Source organism: Eubalaena glacialis, chromosome 20 (assembly GCF_028564815.1).
Source record: "Eubalaena glacialis isolate mEubGla1 chromosome 20, mEubGla1.1.hap2.+ XY, whole genome shotgun sequence".
In the NCBI taxonomy this organism is placed as follows: Eukaryota; Metazoa; Chordata; class Mammalia; order Artiodactyla; family Balaenidae; genus Eubalaena; species Eubalaena glacialis.
In genome coordinates this window covers 6,900,767-6,919,395 of record NC_083735.1, presented here as the reverse complement: position 1 = coordinate 6,919,395, position 18,629 = coordinate 6,900,767, and the positions used below count along the sequence as shown (strand labels likewise).

At 42.7% G+C, this 18,629-nt stretch overlaps 2 protein-coding genes across 8 annotated transcripts in view; one reads left to right on the top strand and one right to left on the bottom strand.

Moving 5' to 3' along the window:
• The window catches only part of ANGPT2 (angiopoietin 2), a 53,728-nt gene extending 41,833 nt beyond the window's left edge, over positions 1-11,895 (bottom strand). The window contains exon 1 of one of the 2 annotated variants that reach the window (XM_061177638.1): positions 11,131-11,895. In XM_061177638.1, the coding sequence (XP_061033621.1) occupies positions 11,131-11,418 (288 nt within the window). In that variant the 5' untranslated portion in view covers positions 11,419-11,895. The remainder of the gene's footprint in view (positions 1-11,130) is intronic. The other variant, XM_061177639.1, reaches the window with a different exon arrangement.
• Positions 1-18,629, top strand: part of MCPH1 (microcephalin 1) — a 230,423-nt gene that overhangs the window by 146,790 nt on the left and 65,004 nt on the right. The gene's annotated exons all lie outside the window — the stretch shown is intronic.

Genomic DNA, 18,629 nt, shown 5'->3' with positions numbered 1-18,629 from the left:
GCATCCTGCCTCTGTCACTTTACAGTAACAACTACACCACAACAAAGGGGAGAAAGAGGCTTTCTCTGTTTTGAACTCTCGTGACTGCTGTCATGTGAACAGGATCCTCTTTGCAAGAAGTCTGTAGACTTTTTAAAGAAGCCAGCAAAGTATGCTGGCGTCAAAGTAGAGTCGAAAGCTCCCCCTTTTTTGGGAAGAGGTGAGGGCGTGGTGCTGGGTTATCTCCACAGCTGCTGTGGTTGACCTGTGTTCCCGGTTTAGGATTTTGAATCACTTAAAATTGAAATGGATAGAGAAAGGGCCCCAAATAAGTAGAGGGAGTTGTTTATTCACCAGATATTTTTATCCTTTTTTTCCCCTCATCCAGAGACCATTTATTTTAATCGTAGTGGTATTTCAGGTGAAGAAGGGGAAGGAAAAGTAGCATACTATCAGACTACAACTGTAAAACCTAAGTGGCATAGGGCAGGCTAATCATGTAGCAATAAATAAATGATAAATATTAAACATCATCCAATTAGAGGGAAAGCACATATAGATTTATTGTGCTTGTCATAACCGAGAAGGGAACCGTATTGGAAAATATGGACAATTAATTACACATCACAAAATGAACAATTGTTTTTAAGGGGGTGGTCTGATTAATGTTGATTCTTTAATTTGTAATATAATTATCCCAACCATCACTGCTTTTAAGAGCATTTCACTGTTGAAGTTAAGTTAAAACCAGTTCGGGTCAGGAATTCCTGTTACTAATACTTTCTTGAATTAAAACTGAATAAGTTTATTTTATTTTATTTTTTTAGGAAATTTAAGAACCTATTCCTTAGTAGCTAAAAATAATAAGGAATTTCATACACAAAAACCAAATGTTAAACATAGATAATTGGCTTGTGGTTGGAATCTGATTATTTTACGTTACTCAGCAAAATATCTTCTCTCCAGCAGCATTTTTGTACCAGTATTTCCCATTAAGAAGACCATTTTGCTTAGAGAAATTTTAAGCTACATCTGTATGCAATAATTTTTCACGATTCCAAAGACTAGATAGTAGTTAATAAAACTCAAAAGAATTCTTGAATTATCTTCAGACTAATGTTTATAATTATCCAGCAAATAAACAAGAGTTGATAATACCTTGTTGATTCTACAAATCTAATGGCAGAGAAAGTGCTTGCAGGAGCCCAGAGGAAACGATGCCTCTTAGGAATTCTGAATCTTTTCTACCAAGATGTGCAGGTTGACTAGTTAACCCCAGACCACCCGCTGTTCAATATTCATATAGTTCCTGCCATTGTCTTCTATAAAAACAGAACATACAGAAGAGTAACATTGCTCTTAGCTTACTGAACACGGAAGTGATAATAATAAGTTTAAGCATAAAATCTGACTGTTTTAATGGGCTCACGGCATTACCTGCAAGCACAGTGGGGCACAAGTAGGGTGGTTTAGGAGAAGATGCCACGTACGATTTTGGAGCTGCATGTTTCTACAGAGAGGTACTCAGCCACCTGTTATAATCAGGACCTTCTACAAGCACACTTAACAGCTGTCCTTTTCCATGTTGAAAGGAAGTTCATTGTCTTACAGAGTGAAGATGTGCCTTGAGGCATAAAGTCAGATCATTTAACCTGATAAGACTGAATGGAGTTACAATCTTTAATGTGAGATAATAGTACAGAACTTGATAAGTATGTTTCTGGTATCATTATTAAAATTAATTATAATGATAGTCCCTGAGTACTGTGACATCTGACAGTTTCCAGCACACTTGTGCATTCATCATCCTATTTGAAACACGTAGTAATCCCCTGAGGTCCCTGCTGTAGGTAGGAAAACCTTACGTTTCTGAAGGTACACTGTGAGGGTTTTAGCTAGTCAATAACTTAGTTGAATAATCAAGGTAAGGGGTCACTGAACAAATGTACAGTTAATCATACTTACAAAAAAAAAAGTCATTTACTAAGTGAAAGAAGGCAATTTGAAAAGGCTACATACTGTGTGGTTGCAACTATATCACATTCCGGAAGAGACAAAACTATGGAGACAGTAAAAAGATTCGTGGTTGTCAGGGGTTGGAGGAGGTGGGGATGAAGAGGCAGAGCACAGAGGATTTTTAGGGCAGTGAAACTACTCCGCATGATTCTGTAATAGTGGATACAACGTCATTATACATTTGTCCAGACCCATCGAATGTACACCACCAAGCGTGAACCCTAATTATCAACTGTGGACCCTGGGTGATGATGTGTTCATTGATTATAACAAAGGTACCATCTGGTGGGGTCATTGATAACGGGGAGGCTGTATATGTGGGGGGCAGTAGGGAGCATGTAGGAGATCTCTGTACCTTCCCCTCACTTTGGCTGTGAACCTAAAACTGCTCTAAACAATTCAGTCTTTTTTTTAAAACTATCATTTGCTACATATAAGGAGGAACAAATGAAATGAAAAGCTTGCATTCCGTAGCTTCAGACTGCACCAGTTAACCCAGCCAGCTCTCCCTGGCTATATAGTTGTTTCATGGAGACACAGAGACGCAGGAAAATAACAAGCCCGCCCAAAGGCACGCTTGTTAACAGTGATGGCATGGACTTCACGCGTAAACACGGTTTCTTTTAGATTTAGATTTCTTGGAATCTGACCAAGTGTGTCCAGGAGATCTCTTCTGTTGGTATAGAACCCCTTTATTCCAAACTCAGGAGAGCAGGAACACATCATTCCCTTTGCTCTAGTTTGGCTCAATTCCTGGGGCTGCCTTGGGCCAGAAATGAAACCCCTGGAATGGTCTCAGTTTTTTTCACCTCTATCCTTTTCCTTCAGGGTGGTGGTCTTGAGGGCCCCAGAGGCTCCTCAGACAGAGGGAAGGGGGCAGCTCCTGGTGTAGGAAAACTGTCCTTATCAAGTCCCACACGACTCAGCAGGTTATACCAAAGAGCGCGTGGCCTGCTTCCTGAGGGTTCATGACATTAGACAACTTTGCTATTGAACCCAACCACCAAGGTGTGCTTCTGGCGGCCAAAGTGGAAATCTCCCATGTGAAGCATGCTCAGACCATTCCTAAATGTTAATTAGCGACATACAGAGGCTGACCCACAATTCGGTTTAACCTTCATCCCCGGAATTTGCTGGAACTGTCACAATGAATGTGCTAATATGTATGTCCTGAGTACTTACCTTAAGATGGGGAGATGTCGGTGGCAGGTTTTGTCACCAGGCTAATCAGTAGATTAAGTCACCCCAGTGGAATAGTCCCTCTCACACCAAGAAGACTTAATATGTGAGAAAGTGTTAACATGGTCTAGATAGAATGTTACAAAATCAAGAAATGGAGAGGTTGAGCGCTTGCTTCCTTTTAAGACTTGATTAATATTCTCTACCTAAAAGACCAATAACTATTGTGAATATTCAGCACATACAAACAATGGGAAACTCTAGGAAACTGTGTCAACACAATAAAATAGTGTATTTCCCAAGACCTCTGTATCTGAATATCTCTTCCCTTAAAAATCACCATTGTCCATGAAAAAATATAAAGTCACATATTTTTTAAATGACAGGTTATATTCTTAATGTATACACTTAGTTTGCTTGATTGCTAGTTTTTTAAGTATTAAACATTGGAAGTGAATACTTGGTAGTGTTAAGTTGTCAGGTTGATAGAAAGATTCTGAAAGTAATTCTCAGCCGGGTAAAAGGGTGCTCAAAGGAAGGAATGAGGCTGATTTTGGAGGAAAGTAATTACCGGCCAGGCACCCCCCGAGGTGGGTCCTACAGAGGTTTTCATTAGGTTCTAGTTGAATTGCCAGGATAATGGTTTTAGCTGGTTGAAAGGGTGATGATGGTAAAAGGATCAGGCCCACTTCTCAGAGATTTCTAGTGCATTTCACATCTTTAGTCAGCGGTGCACCCCAAGATTAGGATAAGAAAGAAAGGTGATTTCATGGGCAAATATCTAATTAAAATATTAATTTAAAGACAGCTAGCACACCTGACTTTCAGTTCAGGTGGCTGAGGAGAGCTCATCCCTTTATTTTCAAACCATATATGAAACAGTCATTTTAATCCTGATAAATGTTGAAAGTTTTATTCTAAAACAGTACCCATGAATTTTTTTTTTTACTGTAATCAAAAGATTACATCAAATTGTTGACCTTGACATTACTTTCTCATTTTAAACATTAACAGCATGACATCAAGGTATTTTTGTTTATATCTACTTGTAGAATGCTAAATGAGAGATACACCCTAGTTGTTTTTTTAAAATCAAAGAGAGGATAGGGCAGGTCACACGTTACTTTCCTGGGACTGAATTTTATTTGCCTGGACTTTCAATTCAGGCTGTCGCCCTCAGTCAACTTCCAGAGAAGGGTTGTTACTGCATGTACGGTTTGTAAGAATTTGTATACTTTCTCTTGGTTATGATACAGTTTGCTTTTACTCTTCTGAACTACAGAGTGGAATTTCATGTGATTACTTTACACACAGGATATTCCCAATTGCTTTTTTTTTTTTTTTTCTTAGCAGCTTTGGCACCAACCCCACATAGGAAGGATTGCTAATGTTACCCGATGACCAGGTTGTCCACAAGCTGGTTGGGCCCCAGAACACCTGTGCTTGTCCTCAGACAGGACTCACAGATGGTGGCAATTGCCTCTCTTACTGACTTGGGATGTCAACCAAGTTACTTAACCTCTCAGACCCACTTCTTTTTTTATTGTTAATAAAATAGATAAAAGTTATCAGATAGGTATAGGCGTATATAATGTTATAGCATATACAACGTGTTTTTAAAATAGTCATCCCTGTATAGGCGTATTTATGTACTGAGTAGTAAGGTGCTTATTTCAGAATGCTAGAATTATACATAATATTTTTAATGCATGTTCTGTATATGTGTTATTTCCTGCAATATCCACCTATTACTGATGACTTTGGTGATCAGGAAAAATGACCATTCTGAAGTAGTTTCAATTGATTGTCCTTTTGTAAAAGAGGTTTCAGTGGAGTGACCACACTGTCTGGCACTGCTCCCCTCTACCCTCTCCCTCCAACACTCCCCATCTCCTGCACCCGCTCGTCTGTCTCGTTTCACCCGATGTTCTGTGGGGCGCTTATCACCTTCTGACCCACACGTTCCAACAGGATATGGTGGTGTAATGCCACGTATCCCCACCAGGGCAGACCCTAGTCTTTGTCTTCGCCCCAAGCACCTAGAGCACTGCCTGGGCACACATGGGCCTTCAGTAAATATTTGTTGAACCAATAAATGAACTTCAGTGACGCCTGCCCTGAACTGGAAACACCCCAAAAGGAGTGGGAAGGGTAGAGCAGTGTTCACTCATTTATGTTAATGAGCTAAGAAATAACATGATATTCATATTCACTCACACTTCTCCCAGTGATTTTCTGCGGTCTTTCCAGCCCCGTGGAAAAGTCTGCTTTTTGTCAGAGGAGGGATGTGCGTGCTTTTCCGTGTTTGTTTTTCCTCTCTGGGCAACGCATGCAAGACTCCTACACTGCAGAGCACTCTCACGTTCCCTGACCCGTGTTCATGAGTGGTTTTGAAATAGGTGGGGTTATAGCCACCACGTCTGTGCTCTAGAGGGGTTGCTGGGACTAAATGAGGTAAGGTATGGATAGTGCTTTAAAATCATTCAGTGCCACTTGATTGCCATCCCCCAGTTACTGCTATTGCTTTAGTGATAAAAGTGTCACTGGAAAGTTGAGTGGCTCTCTTTTTATCAGAAAAGTTCTAGAAAAATTTAGAAGAAAAATATTATCAGGTTCCTTCAAGTCAAAGAAGGATGTAGTGAAAAGAGAAAAAAAAAAAAAAATATATATACACACACACACACACATACACATACACAGTGGACCCTTAAACAACATGAGTTTGAACTGCACGGGTCCTCTTATACTCAGATTTTTTTCAATAAATACATACTACAGTACTACACAATCCACAGTATTTAGTATATATATATATATATGACATATATATATATATATGACTCATATGAATTTTATTTTATAGGTATAGATGTGTATAATGTTATATAATATATACTTTTTGTATACATTTACAATAAGTATGTATACATATATAATTATTATAAGTATATATGTGTATAGTTATTATAACAGAGAGAATAGTTTGATGATTTGTCATTATCAGTAAGTAATATAGATGATCTGCAAACTATGAGCATCTGATCTGGAAACAATCTGTATATGTTCATGATTCATTGCCTATACCCTCTTGATCTCAACCCAGGAAATCCAAAGCTGTCCAGGCCCTGGTACCATTTGGTGTCCAGAATATGGAACAATATAAGCCACCTCCTTTTTGTCAAAATAGCCATCCCATTTACTGCCCCCTTTCCTGTGTTGATAGGTGATAGATTCCATCACAGGTAGTCTCTCCTTTTTCTCCTTCCCCCCATGTCTCCTTTTCTCTCTAATACATACACACACCCCTTTAATCCATATTCTCCTTTTCCTTAGTCTTCCAAATTTTGCTCTTTTCCCCTAAATAAAATCTTTCTTTCAACCTCTTTTCATGTCACTTGTGAGCCAAAAAAAAAAAAAAAAAAAAAAGAAAAAAAAAGATTCTGATCACTGTATAATACCACTGTACAGGTTTTAAGAAGAAGGAAATTCATTCATTTTGATATTAAATTTGTCACAGTAAAGGGCTAGTATACATATTTAAGTGTTCATCTTGAAGAAAGGGGCTGAAGTTTAAGAGGAAGGAGAATTTACATCCTATTTTCTACTGTTTTAAAGGTTTGACTTTGTAATTTTACATGGCCCATATATTACTCTCATATTTTTATTTTATTGTTAAGTTATCCATATGGTGGTAGGGTTGATTGGAACTGTTGTTCTTGAATTACAAATATACAAAGTTTCAGTTATTGTATGGATTAAAATAAGCACTATTTTAATCCATAAAAAAATGGTCCAGCTTGAGCATCTGATCACCATTTATAAGATTAGTATCCTCTTCAAGTTCCACATAGTACAGTAACTGGCTTACAGATAAACTCCTGGATTACAACCTGTTTGTAAACTGTAGAGGACCATATTGGTTAAAATCAACCAATTTTCAAAATACAGTAAGGAGACTATATGGATTATCTAGTGTCTAAACAGAAAGTCAGATATGATGGAAGGTGTATGCACAAGCCCATTTCCTACTTCGTGACTGCAGGCAAGTCTTCATCTCCCCACAGTGTGATACCTGCATAGTTAATCCAGGATGTCACACAGCCCCGTTCAATAAGCAGAGGCCACTTGACCATGGAAAACAAATACTGTATATATACTCTCTCTCTATATATATAATATAAACTATATATAGTATATGCATATCTTATATATGTAGTATGCACATATTGTACTATACATCGTACATAGTATATAGTAAACAGTATATTAAACTTGCATTTTCCAACCTTAAATATGTATACTTCTCCTACCACAGTGAAACTTTAATCATCTCTTCCTTCCTTACAATAATGATATTAATAGATAATTAAATAATAGTAGTAATCATTTTCTTGCAGTCTTAAATAGGAGGTTTAGTCAGCCTATCTGAATGCACAGAATTTGCTTCTGACGCTAAACACAATCATGTTTCATGATTCAGGAGACAGCAAGGCAGTACGGGAATGGTGGGTTTATTCCAGTACTGTAGTAGAACATTGGCTGTGGATACAGTGGGAAGTTTTTTCTTTCCTTTATTGAACCAAGCTCTGGTTTGTTTGTTTATTGTTTGTTTGGATATACAGCTAAGGAGTGTTTTGCCACCACACATGATCTCACACACACACACACACACACACACACACACACAATCAGTCCCTGGCAGGGGTAGGGAAGGGGCTGACGGTCTGAGTTCAGTTGAACTTCTCACCGTCCGTTTTTCCCATTGACAACAGTTTTGGTTTTAGGAGCAAAACCGGATTGTTCCCTATACATCAGCTGATGAACAGTTCTCCTGCTTTATTAAAAGGATATAGTATTATTAATTTTAAAGAAAGAAAAGGATCTCAATTCAGGTTTACATCTCCCAGCCTGTGCTTCTGTCGTTAAAAAAAAAATAAGTAGGATTACAAGGAAATGTTTACATCAACTTAACAGGCGTTAGCTTTATTTTTCAAAACACTGTTTTAAAGCACAATAGACTTTGCAGTTGTTGATAAGTTTAAAGTATTCATCAGTGTGAAATAACTGTTTATTTCCTTTCCCTGTTTCTTCTGATCAGGGGGAAAAAAAAATCTAGTCTCCTAGCAAGATACAATCCATTTTGCTATGTTATTTGTCAGTTTTTATAAAGTGTGTTTACTATCACGGGGGCAGAGGTTTACAATAGTTGCGGGATTAGCAAGGGAATGTGACATATAGTGTTTTTTAGGTCACTGTGGTGTATTTGGTGTCCTAACTATCACTATTTATCTTGTCCTTGTTTAACCGCTAACCAGAAAGTGTGCCTTCCCTGTATTGTTCCATTCATGTTCCTCTGCACTCATTCAGAATTCTGACACTTCCTTTGCCTGGCAGATTAAAGGGGCAGAGTGGCATCTTTTGATGATGTGCGAAACAGCTTTCTTAGTCCAGGCTCCTGACGGAATGCTAACCACTCAGACGTTGAAATGCTATTCATCTACCCTGAGGTTAACCAGAAACTCGGTCTTATTTTCCTTCTTGACAAGTTTTCTTAAAACCTTAAAAGTGTTTTGTGTTTTTTTTCCCTCCCATTTTTAGTGTTGATCAGGGAGAGAAAGGAAATATGGAATCATAAAAAGCAGCCCTAAAGAAAAGGAAATATGCAAAACACAGAATGGTGCTTTTTCTTCCTGTCATAATCTATCAATAGGGGTTTGATGGTGATGTTGATCATGGTGGCTTATCTATCATCCCATTATATATTATTTTCTCCCTTATGAGAAAAGCAGTGTTTATTATCACAGGTGACAAAACACAGGAATAAAAAACAAGCAGAGAGGTTACATTCAATCACTTTAGGCGGGTTTCATGTTTGCTTTTTTGCTTTCATTCCCAAACCAGAAGCCAGTAAACCAAGTGAGAGCACAAACTGACTTTCTCAGGTGCACGTTACCCAAGAGGCCCACAGGACAGGTGCTGAGCCCGCGAAAAGATAAACATGATGTCATTCTTGGTGATATTTAGCTAGATGGCTAAAGAAGGAATTTAGAAATACCATTGTGCTACTGTTCAAATATTTACTGATTGAACCTGGAAAGGAAAAAATGTTGGTCACCTCATGTAGAATTCCTTGTCCTTTTCCTTCTTCAAACAGCGTCTCAAAGATCGAAAAGAAGGGGGTTATTTATCTAAGAAAGAAATACGAGCTCTGTATGTGGAGTTTCAGGTATACCTAATGTGGGCTTCATTAAGCAAATACAATTCAGCGGTCTTGATTTGGCAAAACATTCTTTTATGTTCCTCGACTGTTTATTTTACGAGACGACTTACCAGTCGGGCAGATTAGAATGTTTACTACGAATGACGCGTCTTTCATCTCTCACCGTGGCCGTCAGCCCTGGCATTAACCGTGCCATGGGGAGCATGGCAACTCAGGGAGAAATGGGAAGTCACAGTGAGCGGATGTTGAGGATACAGTTTGTCTTCCAAATATTCGAACCTGTGTTGCTGCATACTTTTTAAGTTTAACAATATTATTTGCACATCTATGAATGTTAGGAGATTTTTAAAAGCACCGCAGGGAACTTCTTAGGAAAAGAAAGAAAATTAATGGAGAATTTGCTCAGAAGGGCTAGTGCTTATAGATACGACGGATGAGTTTCATATTACAGGGCGAGTCTTTTTGATACGTTTTTGTTGTTTTCTGTTCTTTGATTTGAAGCCACCCCTCTTGTTATACACTGAATGCAGTGCTGAGGGCTTTCATTCATCTCAGCTCAGGACCAGAGTAATAACTTGGTCATTTCCTCTCTGAAGGTAGGAGAGCTAATGAGAAACACAGATTCGGAGCCAAGATCTATTCTGAGATTAAGAGGAGGTGTCCTAACAGAAGGTTTATGGTGAAATGAAAGACAGGGGCAAAGTTTTGAATGAGGGGAATCGGCTTGTTGTTAAAGTTCCCATATGGCTTTAAACCGTCACGTTCTCTGCTGTGTAAGCGTTGTGATGTGATGTCATTGTAATAGTTAATGATTAATCTATTTATGCAATTTGACTAAACCTCCTGCAGAATATATAGAGTCCACATCAAGCAAAATTCCAGGGTGATTTTGGGGTTTGTATAAATAGCTTTACATGTGAAAACGATGGCTTGTAAAAGAAAAACTGAGCTTTCAGTGTCCTATTTGAGTTAAACTCTCTATAAAAAGTCTGAAACAGTGGGATCGTGGTAACCCCGTGAACACGACTGTCTTGTCACGGCGTAACTGCAGCAAAATGCCCTGCACGCCTGCCCCACGAGGGGTCCCCTTCAAAGCCCGTGGTGGAACTGAAGGGGCCGCAGCGTCGAATCCCCTCGGACGCTTGGAAAACCCACCCCTACCGACAAATGACAGACCCTCGGGATAAAGCCCCCCAGGTTCTGAGAGATGGAAGGTCTGCTTTATTTAATTTCCTCTTGTTTACCAAGAGCCCCAACCTATTTTAGTAAATAAATTCAGGAAATTGGTAAAGCACTTCACTGCATCCGTTATGGATCAGTAACTAACGTGATTGTCACGTTTTTCCTGGCTCCGTCGCTGCTCTTGCGCGCAGCTCCCCTCCCGTGCCTGCAGCCGGTTCTATAACGTCCCTGGTAAAGGATATCACCGAGTTTCAACTACTTGCACAAACAAAACAGCCTACACGCTGTGCAGAGAAGTGCACTTCCTCTGTGCATGAAGATTCCTGACTTTAGAGGCTTCCCTCCATGGAGCCTGGCACTCCCTTCCAGCAATCCTTGTCACTTTTCACCCCCGACCACTTTACGCGGCAGGACGACTGCAGCAAGTGGCAGGTCATGCAGAGGCGTCAGCCACCAGCTCTCTCCCGCTCTCATCGCCCCCCTTCCCGCCCCGCCAGGCTGGCTGTTAAGCCTGAGCCGCTCGGAGCCGTGCACGAGGGGCGGTGGCTCCCTACCTTCATGAGCCACTGGGTGTTGTTCTCCATGATGTTCTCCAGCACCTGGAGCCTCTGCACGGAGTCGTCGTAGTCGAGCGGCGCGTCCCTCTGCACGGCGTTGGGCACGTAGGCGCTGGGGGGCGAGCGGCAGTTGTCCATCTCCGGCAGGAGGAACGTGTAGCTGCAGGAGCCGTGCTGGACCTGATACTGCCTCTTGCCGATGCTGTCCATGCTCTTCCGAAAGTTGCTATAGGCTGCGGCTAAGGCCAGATCACAGCTCAGAGTAAAGAAAACAAGCTGCCACATTCTTTCTTTCTGTCGGTAATAAACCACCAGCTCAGCAAACTTCAAGGCGCATGAGACTCCCGGGCGCTAAGCTGCCCTCTCAGACACGGGGCTCTGCGGCCATGGCTCAGGGTCCATCAGTGAAAGTCTCCTCTCCCCTCCTTTCCCAGCGGTGACCTTGATTTCTAAGGCTGTCTTCTCCCCGGTCCCGGTCCCGCAGTAAACTGTCAGATCGCAGGAGGAAGAGTAATCCTGCTCCCTCGTGAGGGCTGCATTCGCCTTACAGATCAGCCTCAATGCTCCTTTGTCTCTCTTCCCCCAGATCCTGCGGTGTCAGGATCCGAATCAATCACTCTCCTTTCCTCATATGATAAGTTGATAACAGCAGCTAGACATGTGTAGCTGGCTGCTCCGCCCTCCCGGCTTGTCCGTTATCTTCCTGTAGGGGGGTCACTAGCCAGGCCACAGGAAAAATCTCTGCATGATGTGTACTGTCCAACCAGGACTGTATATGCTGCAGAAACCCTCTGGGAAAAACCGATCAGTTACAGGACCCCTGGGTATTTCAGAGGCACCACCCTAATTGAGTATTTCCTAGAGAGAGCTTGTCGGTCTCTTGTGTCTGAAACTGATTTCACAGGGCTAAGCTGGTAAAATATCTGGGGCAATAACTTTAAAGTACAATGAAAGTTCCTGTTTTTTCCTTTAGGAATAAAAATACTACAAATATGTCAGGACTTTGGTTTATTTTTGTTATTACAAACAAAGAGGAAGAAGTCTCGCTCTTGTAAACGCTTTGCCTTTTCATAGGGAAAATAGTTTCGTTGGTATTACTTGATTTTTGAACCACTAGCCAAGTATGCGAAACTTTCATCTTAAAACAGTTGGATAGGAACATCTCGCTTTATTAAATCGTGTTAGGAAAGTCAGTTTCTGAGCTCTGACATTTCATCTTTTAAGCAAAATATCCACTTTCAGTATTCAAAGTAAACTTAAAATATACTGGACTGATTAATGGCCCGCTAAATTATAATCCATAGAGAAATCAGAATTTAAATAAGAGGAGGTTGAGAGAGGCATACCTAAACTTCTCCTTCGTTAGGTCAGGATTTGCTCAAATCCCGTCATTTTGTAACACGTTATCCAGGATCAATTAAATCAGTCCCGCTCAGTGTTGGACTCAGGCAAATCACTTCTTTTTAGTTAAGCTATAAAGTCCTCATCTGTCAAATGCAAGGGTTGCATTAACTCCCAACATTTTTCTATTTCAATTCTGTGGCTCCATAAACCCCCCAGGGTACTTCCTTCAATGGCTAAAACGTAACGCTTCGGAGATTGACAGTGTGCTTACTCACCAGCCAGCTTGTGCAAGGAGGCGGCCGGGGGAGGGGGGGGCGGCTTGGAGCCCTTGCGGTGGTCTCTTAATGCCTCAGTGCACGAGGTTTCTCTCCGGGCAGTGGCAGCCTGTTCAGCACTGACCTGATGGACCTCATCCATCCAGAAAGCCAGGGTCAGTCCAATCATGCAAGATCAGATTTCAGGGGACTTTATGATTTTAATTCTTGGATGACTGAGATTTGTATAGTGAATTGTTTCAAGAGACCTAATTGTACCTTTAAAAACGTCCCTCCTATGCATGGCCTGGCTCCGAGGTTACCTCCAGAGCAGGGTTTCTTGACCCAAGGTCCCCGGACAGAATTCCTGGGGTCCACGAACTTCGACAGGAAAAGACATCTTTATTTTTCACTGAAGTCTCACTGAAATACAGCCCTTCTTTTAGGTGTGAATAGGTCACAAACAACAGTGGTCAATAGCTATGGCTTTCTCACAAATAGGAATTGCAGATGTTTTTATTACGATATCTCAAGCTATTACGTGCACTCAGCACTACATTGTCATTTGATCTATCCCAAGATCCTGTTATTTAATCTCCAAATAAAACAGCCTGTGTCATTTTCTGAGAAGGGGTTTGTAGACTTCCCCAGACTCTCAAAGGGCTCAGTGGCTCAGGAAAGCTAGAACTTGATTCTGGCACATGGTTTCCACTAAAGGAACGAATTAAAGAAGATATACTCATTCAGACTGCTAACTGTAGGCGGACGCATGTAGGATTTGAAGATGGGACCTGTGTTAGAACCCTGATTCACTGAGATCTGAAGCAAATGCTTAACTTCTCTAAGCCTCAGTGTCCCTATTTGTGAAATGAGATGATTCTTTCTCAGTAGCACCTTTAGAGTTATAATGATACGGAATAATGCATGTTACTTAGGAATATTACTTTCTTTATCAGCACTTCCCATTAAATGAAAATTAGCTCTTGCACCATCAGATATTATAACTGTGTTATTCTCTGGCTGAACATGAAGCAGAAACATGGGGTGCACCTTTTTTCTTCTAAGTTTCTTCCTCGTTTGAAAGCGCATATTATAAGGCATTAATATTGCATACGTGGTTTTAAAAATCATCCATCAGCCTCCCAGGCAAATGTGGTGGTTTAAAAAGAAGCCACAGGAAGAGCGTGTACCACAAATACTCCTTGTCTTCTGGGTACTGGGGAACATGATGGAGTGTCAGACATAGATAAGCAAATAGAGGGAGGGAGACCCCCTCACCAGCGGGGTGTGGTGAGAGGATGGTGAGAACACCCAGCAGGAAGACAGCATTGCTTCCAAGGGCACTGGTCCTGCAGGCAGTTGGCTTGGATGTTCCTTAGCCATCCTCTCAAGGTCAGATGTGCAGTGAGCAGGTCTTTGTAGGTACCTAAATGGAAATTCTTACCCAGGAGTTGGGGGGAGGCTCTAGTTAGACCAGGGGTTGGCAAACGTTCTCTGTAACGGGTCAGATAGTAAATATTTCAGGTTTGCGGGCCACACGGGATCTGTCACAACGACTCAATTCTGCCGTCATAGCGTAAAAGCAGCCGGAGACAATCCACAAACGATGGGAGGTGGCCGTGTTCCAACAAAGCTGTATTCATGGACACTGAAATTTGAATTTATTATAATTTTGACATCATGAAATAGTCTCTGGATTTTTTACAACCTTTTAACCATGCGAAAACCATTCTTAGCTTACTGGCCGTTCCAAAGGGACCACGGGCTGTAGTCGGCTGACCAGAGGGAGTCGCCAGGGGGTGTGACATGCTCACAAGGCCACTCTTAAGGCACAGCCAGTGTAAACAGGGAACCTCCCATGTCTCGAGCACCGCCCGGCTTCTTCAAGAGTTGAGGAGTGTGAGACAGGCCAGGGAAAAGGGACGTAGGGAAGGGGCAGGAACGTTTGACCACAAAGACGGTGCCACTTCGAAGCTGGATCTAAACTGTAAGACGAGGCAGACGCACTAGGAGAACTGACCCCAGTGTCCACATCCACCTGTGCAGGGCCAGCGCGGGCGGGGCCCCAAGCAGAAGCCGATGCCTTCCGTAGTCAGGGCTGGACACGGGGCCGAAGCGAGGCGTCACTGAGGAAGCATAGAGGAGATGCGCCAGTCCGCTGTGGCCGACGTGGGAGAGCCAGACGGGGGCAGAGCTGGGTGGGGGGCTCTGAGGGCAGACCGGCGGGAAGACCGCCCCCCCCTCGGTTACAGACCCGCCCCCCGTACTTGTTTGTTTCCTAAGCACCAGGCAACCGGCAGCTGCAGGCTACTTCCATCCAGGCCTAGGGACGGAGGCTAAACACAGCCTTGACTGTGGTTCTCAGAGCTGTTCAGTTTCAAAGAGAATCTTGAGTTTCCTTCAGTGACTTGCTGACAGGACCGCTAAAGGCAGATGGGGCTATAAAACGAGAAATATTATTACAGCCTTCCCAAAAGCTGCCTTCCTGCCCAACCAATTTTTTTTTTTTTTTTTTTTGTCCTAACAGTTCTGCCGAACAGCTGTGTGTGGTGCTATTTATTTTCTTAATAACGTTTGTTTTCTCCCCCATACTGTATGTCATCAGCTGAAATTTCGGAGGCTCCCATTTAATCACCTTAGCACGGCCTCAAGTTCTCCTTTTACGCTTTGCCATCATGACGTAAATCTTCATTTGATGGCACCAGAAAGACCACGTGACCCTCTTCCCTGAAAGAAAGAGGTCAGCCTTACAGAGAACTTTGACGAAGGCCCCTCCGCTTCAGTGTGCCCTGTTGAACAAAAGGCTTAACGTGTGGCGAAAGCCCAAGCATCTCCCGCTGGTCATGGCCCCAAAAATGTAGGTCAAATGTCGACGTGGATCCACTTCTGTCTGGATCATGGCATCCGACTGACCCCAACCTTCCGGAGGCTCCAGGTCACCCAGAGCCATCTGTGAGGCTCTCTCTATGTAAGGGTGGCCCTGGAAGCCAGAAACCAAGATATGGTGCCAGCTGTAAACCAGTGCAAAGTGGGGCAGCCCCTAAGGCGTGGAGCACCAAACAGGATTTGGGGAGGCCTGCATGACTTCTGCTCTTTCCAGGGAGCCAGTTTAATACTCAGTATCTACCGGAATGCGTATACGGCTGGACAAAGGAAGGGATGGAAGTGGACCGGCTGCCCCGGGGAGGCGGGGCTGAGGGGGCTCCTGCCTTCTGAGGAGCCAGCGTAGAGGCAGCTGTCCCCGTTGAAAGCCCGTAGCTAATTGGAAAACACGGGGTCACCACTCAGACGTGCTCGGAGAGGCACACTGGTCTCCCGCATCTATTGACGCTCTGTGCCAGGGTCTTTCTCCATCGCATCTGGGCACGTCCCCAGACTCGGTCTCACACCTGCCCAGTCACCATCACGCAGCGCAGTGACCGCCGTCCTGTCGCCACTGGCCGCAGGCCTTGGAGACAGTGATTGGGGCCGGCTCTGGGGCCGGCACAGGTTTAAGTTCTGGAAAGTGCTGTGTTGATGTAGGAGGAGCTCTCAGTGCCGAAATACCCCCACGAAGTGAGGCTGTGGCGCTCTTGGGTTTTGGCCGTTTTCAGGCAGTGGGGCTACTTGGGGCTCCAGGCCCCTGGCAGGCTGGGGCTGGAGGGGCTTCAGAGGCATCTCACTCATCTGCCTCCCTGTTCCGGCCTCTTTAAAATTGGCTAAATTAGATCAACATGTTTACAACTTAGTGTGCAGTGCACGGGGAAACCATTAGGAAGTTCACTGGACATAAAATTGTTGCTAAAGAAGAAGTTATTCTTACTACTTTTTTTTTTTTTTCCGAATTGTGGGCAGCAATTAATGAGAGCTGAAGAAGCAGCCACAATGGGCAAAAAGGAAAGAAAGGCAAAGGAGGGAGGGAGGGAGGAAGAGGGGAAGGGAAAAGGAAAAGGAAAAAATGAGTATTTCAGCTTCCGAAAGCAGGCTCCCTCTGTGGTGATTCACAGAAGAGCTCTCTTTCCACTACATTTTGATGTTTGTGGAACTGAACCTGAAGAACCGTAGGTGGCGTCTGGAGCCGTTTTGCAGAAGCTTTGGTGCGGCCTCTCCCCAGAGCTACTGACCCTGTGGAACCGATATTAAACCCTGAGTCTGGCAGGCTGCGAAGGATAATCCCCAGCCGTGGGATTTGGAAACAGTACCAAAGAGAAAGCCCCTTAAAGTTACCGTAAAAACAGCAAAAAGAGTAAAAGCGTAAATATCAACACGCACACGTGTAGCCGTGGAAAGTAAACCTTGCCCCGACGATGGACGTGGAAACCACGGCTCCTTGAGGCACGATGACAAGGATTCCGTCAGACTTGCCTGTGCCTTTCTTTTACATTCATGCATTTTAAGGAGAATTTAAAGCAATGGACTTCTTCATCCCGCTTTTACCATGGCAAAGGTCAGCCTTCTTTGGAGACTCTGGCTGTCGCCTCTGTGCTGTACAAACACACACCCCGGAGACAGAACCCATTTCACTGCCAGACCTTTGGTGGCCTTTGGTCACCTGAGCTGGGGCAGCCAGTCACAGGCGGGGCCGCCACGTGCCCGCTTCAGTATCCTGGACCCGCGGCATCTGTGAGCGGGGATAGTCCGCTCAGAAGTGCACACGGCAATGCAGACTTAAAGTCAGATTGAACTCCTCACTGAGGACGGAATCTCCGGAAATCCAGCCTCCTGTCTGACTGCATTAGTTGTGCTTTATATATCCATTCTTGCCACCTTTCTGATTTTCTGGCGTTGACAATTTTTTTCTTTCTTTGCCTCTTTAATTTCATCTGTTGTAGCTGGCTACAAGAGTGTGATATACCTTTGAGAATACGTAGTTTCTGAAATGAAGTATGATGCCTAGTTTAGCACAGTTCCCTGTGCTGGTTGCAATTAAACATACATAGCGTTTGCCATAAAATAGCCGGCCCGTTCTATTTAGAGGAAAATTGTCATCTACTTAGAATAGGGCATTGGCTCCATAGAATTCACCTTGACAGGAGGTGAGGAAATGTATATTTTGTTAAAATAAGTGTCTGCCTGCCAGAGGAGGAGAAAAAGCCTTTGCCAGATGTGTTTTCAGGCAATTTCCTTTCCTGGGAAACAGCCATTTCCCCTGCATGACCCTCGTGTTTTCGTTCTCGGAGCAGACAGAGTAAGTGCCGGGCAGTAAAGGGCAGAGGCCTAGATACCATCGCCTTATCTGGGACAATTATCTTCCTTCTCGCAGCTGCATAACTTCTGTTTGACAGGGAACCATAGGAATCTACGTGTCAGGGGTTAGTATTGATGGAAGAATCAGAGTTAATATGGAGAAAAATCTTTATTTGTCATTCTTATTTAGGTTATTGGCTGTCATTCTTATTTAGGTTAGTTTAATTAAAAAGGTACCAAATACTCATTCATTCTAACTTATCTGAGTGTTTATTGCGACATTATGTCTGAAAGACATTTAGAGAAGACAGTTTTGTTTTGTTTTCTTTTTTTAAAGGAAACCTAAAAGATTCCTGAACCTTTTACAGTTTGTGCGGCCATGAACCAGCGCAGCACCTGCCCAAGAAAGTTTGTTTTGTAAAGCCACATTGTATACAATACGTAACCTTAAGGACTTTGACAAGCCATAAAGCTTTTTATTTGCTAGAAACTTGGGAAATATCCAAGTTACTATTTTTTTTTAAGATTTCATCATGAATTCCCTGAATTTTTAGGAATATTTTAGTTTTTATAATTCTCCTGTTAACATGAAGTTATCGCAAACGCCGTTTGATTTTTAAATATTTTCATCCAATATTTTTGTGGAATATTTTATCTTTCCATCAAAAAAATGCCTAAAAGGTCAAGATACAAGTCATAACTTTAAAAAGGCAGTGGATGAAATTCTAAAAC